Source organism: Photinus pyralis, unplaced genomic scaffold (genome assembly GCF_008802855.1).
Source record: "Photinus pyralis isolate 1611_PpyrPB1 unplaced genomic scaffold, Ppyr1.3 Ppyr1.4_LG1, whole genome shotgun sequence".
Classification (NCBI taxonomy): domain Eukaryota; kingdom Metazoa; phylum Arthropoda; class Insecta; order Coleoptera; family Lampyridae; genus Photinus; species Photinus pyralis.
In genome coordinates, this window is record NW_022170249.1 from 5,315,444 (window position 1) to 5,329,575 (window position 14,132).

Sequence of the window (14,132 nt, forward strand, 5' to 3'; positions counted from 1 at the left end):
CAGGGCCGTTCCGTCGAAGCGCACCGTCCGCATCCGCTTAATAGCTTAAAATCCAACCCTTAATCAAATATACGAGTGATGTGTAAGAACAGAAATTTGGGGTTGGTGCGAGAAGCAGAACTTCTGGTTCCTGCCTTCTTATATCAGCTCACCAGACAACTGGAGAGCTGACAGACAAGTCTGCCATCCGAAACGCTTTTGATTTAGTGACTTTCCATCTTGGAGTACCAGAAGTAGATCTTTTTGCCTCAAGAGATAACCAAAAATGTGACAGGTGTGTCTCTTGGCAGAGAGACCGCTTTGCTTTTAAGGTTGATGACTTCACCTTTGTTTATTTTTCTACGCTTTTCCACCTTTTCCGCTGACTTTTAAGGGTTTTGCAAAAGATAGTGGACGATCGTTATAGTAGCCACATAAGAGAACCAAGCTTGGTTCCCGCTTTTCCCCAAACTGATAATTAAAGGGGTTTATTCGACTGAAGTTGATAAATGTTAAACTCAAATCTTCGTTGTTCAAGGCGGTTGACACCTTACATGTTAATTTATCGTCAAGCATTTGGTGTTTGATGCTGTAGTCTAATGGCGCAGTTCCCGATGAGAATCTTTCAGCATTGAATACATTCACACGCATTTGATCTCTATCCGCCCTAACCAGGATTTACGTTTTACACTGGTGTCAGGTGTGTGTGTGTAGGAATGTTACAAACAACAACGCAAACTTTCAGTTAACAATTTAATAATCATGGTACAACGTAATCAATAAATGAACAAGTATCTTGTCTCAAGCGATTGAACTTCCACAATTTGGTGCAGATCCACTCGTATCGTAAGATATTAGAAATCCCTGACCTATAGGGATGCCGTTCGGTGGCGCAGCGGACTGGAAGTACACGGAGTAGATACCCGGGTACGCTGTGTAAATCATTTACATTAATATACAATATATACATATCATCACATTTGCTCCCGATCGTTCCAACCTACACGCTAGACCAGCGGTCGCCAACGTTTTAATCCTTACGGACCATCAAACAAAAAGTATTTGATCTATAATATTTATCTGTTTAAGTATAAAGGTTACCTAAACAACCATAAAAACAATATTTATTCAATGGAAGGGAAGCTATAAACAACGCACAATCAGTAAGATAGGATTCTCTATTAAGACCGCTGCACTAGACGACTCTGCGTGAAACAAAACTTCCTGACGTATTGCAAGGAATTACAGTGGTGATATTCAAAATCTGGAATTCGAACATAAGGATGAGTGAAATTTGTATAAGAGAGGTTGAATATAGCGTAGCAATGTCTGACGTCATATCTCCATGAAGGTTGTATTTTATTTTATTTTATAGCAGATGGTAAATTGACATTTTAATAGGTTTGAATGAATCTCTCTTTAACAGTAAGAGTAGATAAAGTGCTCACTATAACGGCAAAGAGAAACAAATAATTGTGCATCCGAATGACATCTGGTATTTTTATTGAAAATGGGACGCGAAACACGAAATAAAATGTGGTAAAGGACAGAAAACAATATTGTTTACATGGAAACGACGTGACAATCGCTATTGTTGAGGTTTAAATTAAATTCAGAATTTTCAGAAGTTTTGTAATGATTTCTATGGCTTCTACTATGAAATAAACTTTTATATTATACTTGACGATAAAGGGAAACCAAGAAGCTCGTGAAAGTTAATTTATTCGTGGCTGCGCCACTCGTGAAGTATCAGTACTCACTCGATGGTTAAAACATCCCTTTACCGACTTGTATAATAAATAACTATTAATTATGGTCATTTTGACGTTTAAACAGAGATTGACATTTGACACCTGATTGGTTGACATTATTGAAAGGGATAAGAGGTGAGAGCGAACTACCTTGTAGTGTAAAAATACATCTTGTTAACGTCTGAATTTCGAAAGTAACAGTCAGGACAGCCTATATGTAACATAATTCAAGTTATTTCATAAGATCTTTTTCAAAAAGACACAGACGGAAACATCTTTTTAATGTTAGTTTATTATTATAAATTTAATCGGTAATTGTTTAATTTATTTAAGTCTATTTGTTGTTTTTAGTTTGTATGATAAATTTAAAACGGGCAACTTAGGGAACACTTTATCGAATTTTTTACGGGAGTTTAAAGTTTTACCTGGTCAGATGTTGATAAAAAGTTGGTATCGGACACGATTTAATTGGTTTTTCGACAAACATGTTACGTGCGAGATAAGCGATGTAGGTGTTTTATCAGTTCTGGTAGCGTAGAGGAATTTCGAGTGTCGTTGCGTTAATAACGATGTTGAATTAGTTACGTGAAGTGGTTTTTGCTTAAATAGGGAGAATGAAGAATAAACGTGGCTGTCTCGGATCATTTTGAAAGAGAGCAGAAATGTTTGTGACGGTTATTTTGGTATCGGTAATCCAACCGGCTACGCAATTTAATAAAAAATTAGTAAAATAATGCGGAAACAAGTTTAATGTTGTGCAAGAAGTTTTTACGCATGGAATTTTGAGTTTAAGAAAGTTTGTGTTATCAGGAATGAAGTCAATTAGTGTTATATAAGAGAAGTCTTACCGTCCGAACAGCCACCAAGTTAAGCGTTATTGTCTTCGAGCCAGTTGTGGTGTTTTAAAAGTAAGTTGTTTTTGTTGTGATTAATTTGTGAGATTTCTTAATTTGTTTTTAGATCGACCGTTTGTAAAGAGGGTGTGTTGTATTCAAAAGGCACTGTTAGGCTTGAATTTTTTTACAGGATTCTTGTGCATTTTTTTTTCATGATGTGTGTTAGAATAAAATCTTGTAATTTTTTTGTGTTTCATTCAAATACTAATTTGAAATCCAAATAGAGTTTTATTTCTATATGTCATATTTTTCTAATTTCTTGTTTTCCGAATGTTATTTTCGGTTTATTCAAAATTTTAGTAGTGATTTTGTTGGAATTTACGGGATTTGATTGAGGCCTTCAAGTTTATAAGAATTTTAATCAATGTTAGAATTTTCTTGTTGTTTGGGGACCCAGTTGTGCCATGAGGGAGAATTTAAAAAGAAAAAAAAACTAAATTGTGTAATTTGAGCTAGCGAAATAAGTTTCTTTTGGGTGGTATGGTGACGGCATACTATTGTACAGCTGGCAGGTAGCGAAACGGCTACGTTTACACGATAAAATAACAACAGGTTTTAACAACATCGGCTTTTAACAACGGTTTCCGCTGACTGTTTACACGAAGTGGTGTTGTCAAGAACGGTTTAAAATAACGGTATTATTAACACCAAACACTACTAACAACAATAAATAATTAAAATTACCATCGAGATTTGAGCTTGAAAGGAACAGGGGAAAACAAGCCATAACAATTCCGTCGGTATTGCGATTAAAACCGATGTTATATTCGAAAAGTGTTCACACGTTTGCTAACGCCGGCTTTAGTAACGCTACACCCGTTGTCCAACGGCGGCGCGGCGTAGCTTTACTAAAACTTGTGTTAGTAAAACCGGCGTAAGTGGTGTTAACACGTTGTTTTACGAAGGCTTTAATAAGACCGAGATAACGACGGTGTTATTAAAACCTGTGTTATGTGTAGGGACCGGACTTATATACATGAAAACAAATCAGAAATGCACATATGGCAAAAAAGCATGAAGATACATGAAAAATTAAATAACGCACAAAAAACATTGAAATTTCTTTAATTCAACATTTTCCCCAGTCAACATTCGTGATCTCATTTGTTGAACTTGAAAATGTGCTTGCATTATAAATTAATGCTGAATTGAACACCGCCGACGTTTGATAATTTGCAAACTTGGGCGCCCAATTTTTTTTGTATTTTATTTATTTTTTTATTCTTTTCTTTTTCTTTTTGTTTTTTCTTTTTATTTTTTTTCTATTTTTATGGTATTCTTTTGTTCTGTTTCTATCTTATAATTTTTATTTTATTTGATTTATTATTTGTTTATCTTTTTAATTTATAAATAAAAATATAATTGTTGCAATTACTACAGCTGGAAACTTGTTTTGCCATCAAAATGGTTTAAAAAGTTAATGCAATGCTAATATTTCTTAAATATGCACAAAAACCCGAAAAATGTAAAATATGCCCCATTTTCATTGCGCCAATGTGATTCATTTTTGTTAGTTCGTGTAAATTATTGTTTTATTTTGAGCTGCATACAATATTTACGTAATGCATAAATAGCATGAAATCCGGTCTCTATTATAGTTTAACGTAGTCAATGTTGCACACTGCAGTAAAATTTTATCCAAACCATCCAGTCGCCGTAACTTTTTGATGATTACCAAGTTTCTCTATTTTCTGAATTTAAAAATGCAGTAGACCAAGACCCATTGAGATCATTGAGCGTTTGTAAAGCGAGATGTATGTAACGTGGAAATTATGATTACGAGTATAAAATAATTCGCTTGGATGGGGAGTTAAACGCCTACAGAACGCAACTTTAATTACGCCGCTTTTTTAAATATCTTATCTGCTGTATACTGTTAAATAAATGTAGAAATTACAATTCTTTCATTCACTTTTATTATTTTGAACCAAAGGGAATGGTTCCATAAGCGGCGTTTAAAAGGGTTTCTGTATTATGCCCATTTGTACCGACAAATTTAAGCCGACCTTAGCTAAAATCCATGGTAACCATTGTCTCAATAATCGTTGCCATGGATTTTAAGCTACGCTCCGCTTAAATTTGTCGGTGCAAACGGCCATATCTCTAAAATAGTGAGAATTTTAGGAAATGTTATAGGTTTAAAGGAATTTGGCGCTTTGAACATTTTTTATACTCATAGATAGTCCAAGCATTATAACTAAACTCCAAAATTTTAGATAGAACCTCGGATAGAACACTCAAAACGATTGTCTGAAACTGATTTTATTTAATGAACAGAAAATAACCTCCCAAAAATGATCTTAAAAGAATTCAAGACAAGCCCATTTAACCCAAATTCTTGAACAAAGTTGTAATTTTAAAAGTAACCCCCGGCAAATTTAACACAGGACAGAACACCCCAAATGGGGTTGAGGAAGGAAGAAAGCGTGGAAATTTAAACGAAAGATCCATCACAAAAATGTACATGAAATTCAAAGTGGATTGCCCATTCTGATATTTGTTTGCGTTTTTATTTAGCCCGAGTCGGGACCGACTTCTACAGTCGAAACTGGTTTAATCTCGGGTTTAATATTAACAGCTATGAAAAATCGTTTTATTAAATAAATTAATTTTAAGGTGCAATCTATTTTCTTTTTAATTTATACAGGATCTTATATTGACTGGGATTGCATGGGTATTAATAATCAAGTTATTTACAAAAAAATCGAAAGCCACCGATTTCCCAAAAACTAAATATCTCGTTAAATATAAAACTCATAATACATAATACAATAGAACAATACAATAGGACAAAATCCACAGTGAAGTCAAAATATTGTTCAAAATGATGAATACTGACATCTTTCATTGATTAAATTGGAGTTATATTGGATTTTTACATGGATAGAGTTTTTTATAAATTTTCTTTTCAACAATTTTCGTTTACGTGTCATCATTAAGAAAGAAAAAAGAAAAAAGTCCAGGGGCAGAAAATGGAACATGGCCCCTGAAAAAACGTCACCCTGTAGAATCATCGCTACCATTGCCATGACCGAGGCCATGACCAATGACGTAAGCGCAACTTATATTTCAAATATGAGCAAAAAACTGCAGGAGGTATAAAGAAAAAACTTAAAAAATCTTGAAACTTTAGCACCCTATAGATCGGTAACGAAGCTTTTGAGGACCTATATTTATATGAAAGTTATAAAATAAGCCAAAGAATTAGCCCCTTCCATATTTACATCAACACCTTGTATAACTTCTAAATCGAACCCCCAATATTCACATTTTCTAAACTGAATTGTAATTAGCATAAAAACTATACCTGTTTAACCTAGTGTCTGCCTTCCTAAGAACAAAGTGATTCTTGAAATCTAGCTAGATTTGGGAAACAAGCTCTCGAACGAGTAGTATCAGGAATGTGAACTGATCACTATCTTTCCATATATATTCTTAAGAGTGAAAAGACCTATCAACTTCAACCGCAAACTCAAATTATAGTGGGAACCACAACCAAGATAGCTATTGGAGCCACAATGGTGGAAACAAAAAGTAACATGAGTAATTCTACAAGATTGAGTGTAGTGAATCCATTACCAGCATTTCATATCAATATCTAGCAGCTGAAGACATTGATAGAGGGAGAGGTAGACAAAATGAAATAGCCATTACTATACGATTTTTCCCCTCTAAAACCTCCCAACCTCACATTTTATTGAATCTACTGCGGCGCTATATCAATATAGGGACTCTAGGGCCTCACCTACCGGCTATCAAACCTTTTTATAGACTATTTTTTTTGAGTGTTTTTTACTGGCAAAATAACAGTGAGAACCTAGTTCCAAATTATTACCTGGGCAAAGATAACCTGTTGATCCTGCTTACTTGTAACTCAACTGTTGTTGAATAGCCGATTTACAATGTATTCCTCATCAAACCTGGGAAACAACATGAAGAAATACTAGTGTACAGCCGCAGCAAATTCCATCTCGATGCCTTTAAGGGATGTGACACAACGTCGTCCTTTATCTTCCAAGGAAAAATGTGAAAATTAGTATTATCAACAAGGTCACTACAGGCAAAATTCTCCTTGACTTCGTATTTCTGGATCCCATTTCAACACCAGGTTGCAGAGACTGGGGTTCACATAGTAGAAGCAGAGCTCATTATGCCCCACCCTGTGGAACACGAATTTTTACTGAAAATTGTACAAGAACAAAAAGGAATGACTTGGCGCGTTGTTTGGAGTGATGTTTTTTGAATTAGGATGGCAGTTACTTTCAGTTAAAGCATGGCAATTCACTTGAGAGTTGCGGCACTAATACTGTAGGGCGTGTTTAAAACTCCAGCCAGAGACTCGCAGATCTCTTATTCTTTTAGCTTCTACAGGCTGATTACAAAGTAATATAGTTCTAACGTTATTTCTTGCGAATCAAATATATTACAAATACAGCTTTGTATTTTCTTCAGAATTCGCTGCTGTACAAGTTGCTCATTGTGAGACAGTAATGTGTGCACCCCTAACAATTCTCATTAATAAACGACACATTTTTACGCGACATTTTGACTACCGCTACCGCTAAAGTAACAATACATGTTTCCGAACAAGGACGTTAACGTTTACAAAATGGTGGTTGATCGACCGAGAATGACAGCAACAAAAAGGATTCAAATGCCAAAAAATTTTAGTTGGATAAACACGTTGTGATAAACATAACGATTTCCGAAAATAGGCATAACTTACTGTAGAACGTATTCGTGGTCAAGCCCGTCCCAGTGAGTCGTTCAGGTGTAGTACCACCCACCACAAACAAAAATGTGTCCTGTGCTAAATTAAATTCTTGTAGAACAAATCTGCAATAGTATTAATAAGCATTCGTGGGAATTTTTCAAATGCCTTACTTCATGCACTGGTTTCGTACGGGATCTGGGTTTTTGAAGCAAATGGTGTACCTTTGTCCGGCACTATATTTTGATGAGGTGTCACCGCTTGAATATCCAAACGAACTGAAATTTCCTGTCCGTCCTGTGTTGTACTGCAGGCAACCCGGAGGAGCTGAGGTAAATGTTTATTATCCAAATCGAAACATTTCAATTACTTACCTAACATTGGGAAATCTTGGGCCATATCTCTGTATTGTCCTAAGCCTAAGGGCAAAATACTCGTACCGGGGCAGTACAGTTGCGTTACTTTTATTAACCAGCTGTTGCTCACTGTTGGATTCTGAATGTTAAGAGTAACACTGTTTGGTTGACCTCCAGTTATGTGAACGTACACTGTATAACGTTGAGTATTAATTTATAATTACTTTTATTACAATGGCGATGTGAAATGTGCTCGGTCCGTGTGTGACAATAATAAGGTTTGTATACGACCGGGAACTTTTCATATCATCCTGGTACGAAATAGCTTACTGTGTTGTCCGTTATTAGTTCCGCATATTGTTGGGATATTATTAAAGTTGACTACGGAAAATGAACCATTTGCACATTGTCCATTATCGTTCGGTTTCTCGAGGTTCATTTGTACAAAATCCAACCTGTAATAAGTTATTACATAGGTAAGTGTTATACCCGCATAACAAGATCTAATTTATCATCTATGCGCACGTTCGCCGAAGTAAAACTTAGGAAATGGACTACTAAGAGGATTTCCTTACCCTAAAACTTAAAGTACAACTTACGAGGATCACTTTTTACACGGCACAATTTTCTGCATAAAGTTGTGAAAGGGTTAAACATTATTAACTTCCGAGACCCAGCGTTACAATTTAACACTTAATGAACATTGGGTAACCCAAAATGTAAGTACTGTTACTCTATCAAAGTACACTCGCTCCTTTTAAAGGAACGCCTTGTCTATTTTTATGTGTTTTAATAACAAATTGTTTGCATCTTTAGCAATGTGTTTTCCCTAAGGCTAGTTTTAAGATAAATGCCGGCTCCACACAGACAGTCGATGAGTGATGTCAGTACATTTATACAGTTTTCTTTTTAGGAAGGGAGTCTTGGGAATTTTTTGGCACTCTGCTCGCATTCATAAACACGACTTTTAATCCGGCTCACATTCAATAGTACTGATCCTTTCTCTTTTCGTTATTGAGTTACAGACGGACAGACAAAATCATCACATAAGGGGATTTTCTTTTGAAAAATCCTCCTGAAAAGTTCTAAAATTTGACACATAGTTGCGTATACTAGTTATTTTCGTCGCATGACAAGATGGCATAATTATAGGCGTAAATCGGGTTTGTGGTGGTAGCCACTCAGAAGTTTTCCTGAATAAGACTTACACCGGAAACCGTCATTAACTTTCTTATTTTAACTTGGAACATCCAGTTGTTATTTAATTTTTGAATTTGTGAGTGCTATTAGGTTTTTTTATCTACTGTCAACTGCTTTTAGATAGGTTGGTTTTTTGTGAATTTTTAAAAAACCTTACAACAATGCGTCTTTTATCCATTTTCTACTGCCGGTAAGCGCTTCTGGGATAGGCGGTGCGAGTGGAACAAAAAGAACACTTTCAAAGTTCACATTGACAACTGATTTATCATACAGTTTCAAGGTTGAAAAGGTTTTTTCAAATGCGACATCCTGTATATTATGTGACAGTCGAATGCAGAATTTTATTATGTATTCATTCGCTATTCGCTAACTGTAAGTAGGTACCACACGAATCTGTGAGCTAGGACTTTTTGGAGCTTCATTCGCTTTTCGTATAAAATATGCATCAAATAGAAACCCGTTAAAAATAGATACAGAGACATCATCAAATTCTGCATTCGGCCCTCAAATAATATACAGTGTGTCACGTTTGAAAAAACCACCTTTTTCTACCTTGAAAATGATGAAATTGGTCATTACGTTCTCGGTACCCTGCAATGTCCATTAACCTAGCAGAGCAAGGTCAGCAGAACACAATCAAACATATTGCATAATTAGGTGCTAATTAAGTGCCCTATTCCCGAATTAAATGCTAGTCTTTTTTTAAATTATTACATATTCTGCCAGGTTCATATGAACTCAGCAGAGCAACGCCAAAAAAACCAAGAAAATGAAAAGTGAACTAACTATAATTAGGTGCTAATTAAGTGTCCTATTCCCGAATTAAATGCTCCTTTTTTTAAAATTATGAACCTGGCAGAACATGTAATAATTTAAGAAAAAGGAGCATTTAATTCGGGGATAGGGCACTTAATTAGCACCTAATTATAGTTAGCTCCCTTTTCATTTTCTTGGTTTTTGTTGAGGTAGTGACCTGCTGAGTTTATATGAACCTGGCATAATTTAAAAAAAAACTAGCATTTAATTCGGGAATAGGGTACATAATTAGCACCTAATTATGCAATATGTTTGATTGTGTTCTGCTGACCTTGCTCTGCTAGGTTCATGGACATTCCCCTGCATGCGATAAATCAATTGTCAATGGGGATTTCTAAAGTATTCCACTTGTGCTTTCAATCTACCCCAGCAACACTTATCAGCAGTTGAAAATTAGTAAAAGGGGCATTGTTGAAAATAAGGCCTCTTCTTTCAAAATTAAAAGTTATCTAAAAACAGCTGCTAGGTATGTTATGTTTTTTCCTTACCAATTTAAATTATTACGCCATCTAGGTATTTCCGTTGTAAACCCGTTTAATAAGATGAAAGTTAGGTTTCTTGTTAACTTAGTTCTTTATTTTCGCCACTAGAGGCCATCCGAGTGGTATAGATTTCTTATCACAATAGTTCTTTCTTTCGCCGCCCGAGGTTACGTAGATGTTTTCCATGGTATTTCTAATCCCAACCCCAACCCTTCTTTTCTTTCTGCTTACGTATTCGCTGTACTTCTTCCTTTTTAGTGAAGATTCTGTCGTCATATTGATTACATCACGATTTTACCTCATTCTGCCAACATCACCACCTAATTTTAATTTATAGCTCCTTACTCCGAGGATTCATTTGTACTAGCTTAACTACGTTTCGTATCCTTTATATTAATTTATTAACCGATATTAGCAACCGTTGCTTTGTAAATGAATTGCCGACACTTGGTCCGAGACCGATCTACAATTTTTAGTCACGTTATTACTTGATTTACTTCGAAGAATTTGCGCATATTTCCTGATTTAGATTTTTAATTAATTAGATTGCATTGCTTTTGAATAGAAATTTACTTATTTGTACATCGTAGTAGTTTTCAATCCGTGGTCGAGTCAAGATGTTGCTTTTGGTTAGTTAACCTAAATTAAATTATTGGTTCTTATTGAGTATTAATTACGGTTTAGAATCCGATTACCCGAGTGTCAGACGTTAGCATTGCTTTCGCCATATTTTATGTGCCTCGCTATTCACTACCCCTTTCATTTGTTTATTTGTGTTGTTATCTGTTACAGATTGACAGAAAGCGCCCTTCTTGAGCTCAAAAAGGCCGCTGTGATATGTAGTACAAAAGGTAGTTTTTTTTCTATTTTCGACGACTCTTTGATGTAACGTTTGATTACCTACTGGTTTTCGATACAATCGAATTATAATTACCATGATGTGTGTTGATTCACTTAACAATTATAGCTCCGTGTTTTCTGCGGAAGCCCGTTTTGATTTTAATAAGTTTCTCTGACTACGTGTTGATCCTCTTTTCGCTAAAAATTGATTTAAATTTAAATTTTGACATTTCAGATCTAAGTATCTCGAAAACGGTTTGTCGGAGGAGAGTACTCACAAAGACAACGTGCAAAATGAATCGTCTGGGCGAAACATATTGTAACGAACATTCCAGAAATTTCTATAGACATCGAGGTGCCATGAGAGATTAGTCATCGGCGATAAAGAACGAAGGCGATTGTGACGTAATGTTTCCGAAATTATGATTCAGTTGAGTTCCAACTTCGATGCCCTTGAGTTATGTTCTAAATTGTGAATGATAAATAATACTTATTGTTATAAATTAATTCACTTTAAGATTGTTATAAATTTATTGTTAATTAGTATTAATAAATAAAGCACGTGATTAAATGTTAGGTTACAATATGTATTGGTGAAGTTGAAGCGAATATCTTGAAAACGAAGTGTCGGAAGAGGGTACTCATAAAGGGAAAGCAGAACGTCTGGACGAAACATATCCACTGGTGTCAAAACTGTCAGTGCAAATAGCTGCAGAACGGCGTGTCAGAGGAGGGTACTCTTAAAGGGCGGAAAGATCGTCTAGAGGAGACACATCCACTGGCGATGTAAAAACTGAATTGTAAAACAAGTAAAAAGGTTTTCGCCCTAAGGCGAGTAACTTCAGCGCATTTTCCATGAATGACCAGTAGGTACTTCCCAAAAGGTCATAGCCTATGTGCGCTATGTGTTTTTTAATAGAGGCATATAGGATTAAAATTTCAAATAAATATTTCGATAAATAAAAAACTTGGCGACGTTGCGCAGTTCGCGCATAAGTCTTCATAAATAAGGAAGTTTGCACTGACAGCGCCCATCTAATGTTTGAAATATCAGATATGTTTGCCTTTAACAGAAGCATCTGTGATAAAATTTCAAAAAATATCTCGATAAATAAGACAGTTGATGTTGCGCATCCTGCCCATGCGCACACTAATATGATGTTTACAATATGCGATACGATAGGTTTTCTTTACTAGAAGTATATGTGGTTAAAATTTCAACAAAATATATTAAGAAATGGCATTGCGCAGTCTGCGCATGTGCAGTTTAATGGTCAAGATATTACTTGGCTCAGGTGCCAGAGCTATACGCTACCGAATGCAAAAAGAACGAACTAATATGTTGAAAATTGTAGGAGTAGTTAAGGCCTCGGGCAGACGGACGGACAGAGAAAGCGGCTGCAATAGCGCCCCCAACTTCTTTGCGATAAAAAACCGAGTAAAAAGCCTTTGCAGTCGGCCGACCGAACAGACAAGTGAATATGTAAGCGCTACTATAATATAACGCAAATGGCGCTACTTTTTAGCGCGTTTTTTAAAAAAATGGAGGTTTATTTATATTTATATATTTATTTATAGTTGGCTGTTCGGTCCTTCGATCGGAGTTGCAATGGTTTTTTAAGTATAACTCTCGAAGGAATGATCGTAGAATGCTTCGGTTTGAAGCATTGGCTTTGTGTCACAATTCTTTGCATGCAGATTATATTTTAGCGTTAATAAGTCCTCGATCCGTCGCACAAAAACGCGCTTAAGTAGCTCGACGCATCGAGTACTTTCCAACTTTTTTTTCAAAAACGCGCTAAAAATAATTAGTCACCATCTCAAATATTAAATCTCCGCAGAGTCGATTTTTAAGGAATGCGCCATTGTGATTGTGATGTGTTGTGATCGATATGCTACTTGTATTTAGTTTTTCACAATTTCAAATGACCCAATTATAAATGGGGAAACAAATGAATGCGCGTTGTGGGTCTGGTCAACTCATAAATTAGGACACTATCAACTTCGCATCATTTAAATCTGTTTGTCTTTGGCGTATACCAACAGTAGCTGCAGCCACTTCAGACACCAAACACTGCTGAGATCACCTCAGCTAATTGAATTGGTAAATAATAATATACTTACGGTAAAAGAGGTCATACCTTAACTGGCAAATATTTCTGTTCATTAGTTGAACGGTGTAGTCGCAACTGTTTGCTGTTTGCTGGTTGCTCGTAAAGTACGATACCTTTGCGGAGGTTCTCCCGTTGCAACTTTGGCGATCTAGTTAAAGGAAAACATTATACGAGTATCCTTGTAACGATGACACTTGATTAATAAACTTACGAGTGCAACATTGGGATAGAAAACCGCAAGTAGTGGATCTTCGTGAAACGCCTCCGCTCCAAGCACATTCTGCGATATTTTTGCAAACCCCAACCAACTGTTGGTCACCGTCAGCGCGACACTCCCGATTTTGATTCACTATCCTGGCATCTAAAAACATACTTATTATTTCACTTAATTAGCCTGCGAAGACACTTACTTTTATCCCAGTATTGATACAGATCATCCGAGAAGACGTCCGTATAATCAAAAAACGCACATTCGATACCGACAATTAAAGAGAAAATTACAAAGTAATTTACGTGCATGTTTAAAGAGTTTTGAGACCCAAACCTGGTAAGTGGCAACTAAGAGGAACAAGTGCTAAATATTTCTTTTATACGCGTACGTTAAGTAAATACTGCGAACAGGATACAACTGAAGTATGGCATTTGCCTAATTTCGTAAATGTTTTGATAACGGTAAAAAAATTAATAAGCCACCGAAACATTAGAAGATGTGCGTTAATGACATGTACTTGTGTACACAATCTTGCAGATTCATAATGTAGCATCAGTAAATTAGTATTACCAATTTTCTTGAATGCATCTCATTACATATCACGGTTTATGAAGTGTTAAATTAGGTTCTCAATCATTTGTTTTGTTGGTGTATCCAGGGACACTCGCCCCAATTGGAATTGTTTTCAAATTCAAACAGATACACTATAGTTGTGTGTACTAAGGACAAAGGAACCTAGAAGAAAATTTGGTAGAAGAAACTGTACAGAAAAAAGT

At 35.8% G+C, this 14,132-nt stretch overlaps 1 protein-coding gene across 1 annotated transcript; it reads right to left on the minus strand.

Moving 5' to 3' along the window:
• Positions 1-724: 724 nt before the first annotated feature.
• LOC116167892 lies at positions 725-13,664 on the minus strand. Its single transcript, XM_031483526.1, has 8 exons — positions 13,556-13,664; positions 13,357-13,506; positions 13,173-13,293; positions 8,024-8,148; positions 7,712-7,885; positions 7,511-7,664; positions 7,353-7,462; positions 725-911 (listed from the first exon to the last, which is right to left on the minus strand). Exons 1-8 carry the CDS (start codon positions 13,662-13,664, stop codon positions 781-783), a joined length of 1,074 nt encoding a protein of 357 aa, XP_031339386.1. The 3' UTR covers positions 725-780.
• Between the last annotated feature and the right edge of the window lie 468 nt (positions 13,665-14,132).

Coding starts and splice junctions, on each gene's coding strand:
- LOC116167892 (XM_031483526.1), bottom strand. CDS start 13,664: ATGCACGTAAATTACTTTGTAATTTTCTCTTTAATTGTCGGTATCGAA. Junction 8,149..13,172: donor AGAAATATTTGCCAGTTAAG/GTATGACCTCTT, acceptor AACTTATTACAG/GTTGGATTTTGTACAAATGA. Junction 7,463..7,510: donor GTACGAAACCAGTGCATGAA/GTAAGGCATTTG, acceptor ATACTATTGCAG/ATTTGTTCTACAAGAATTTA.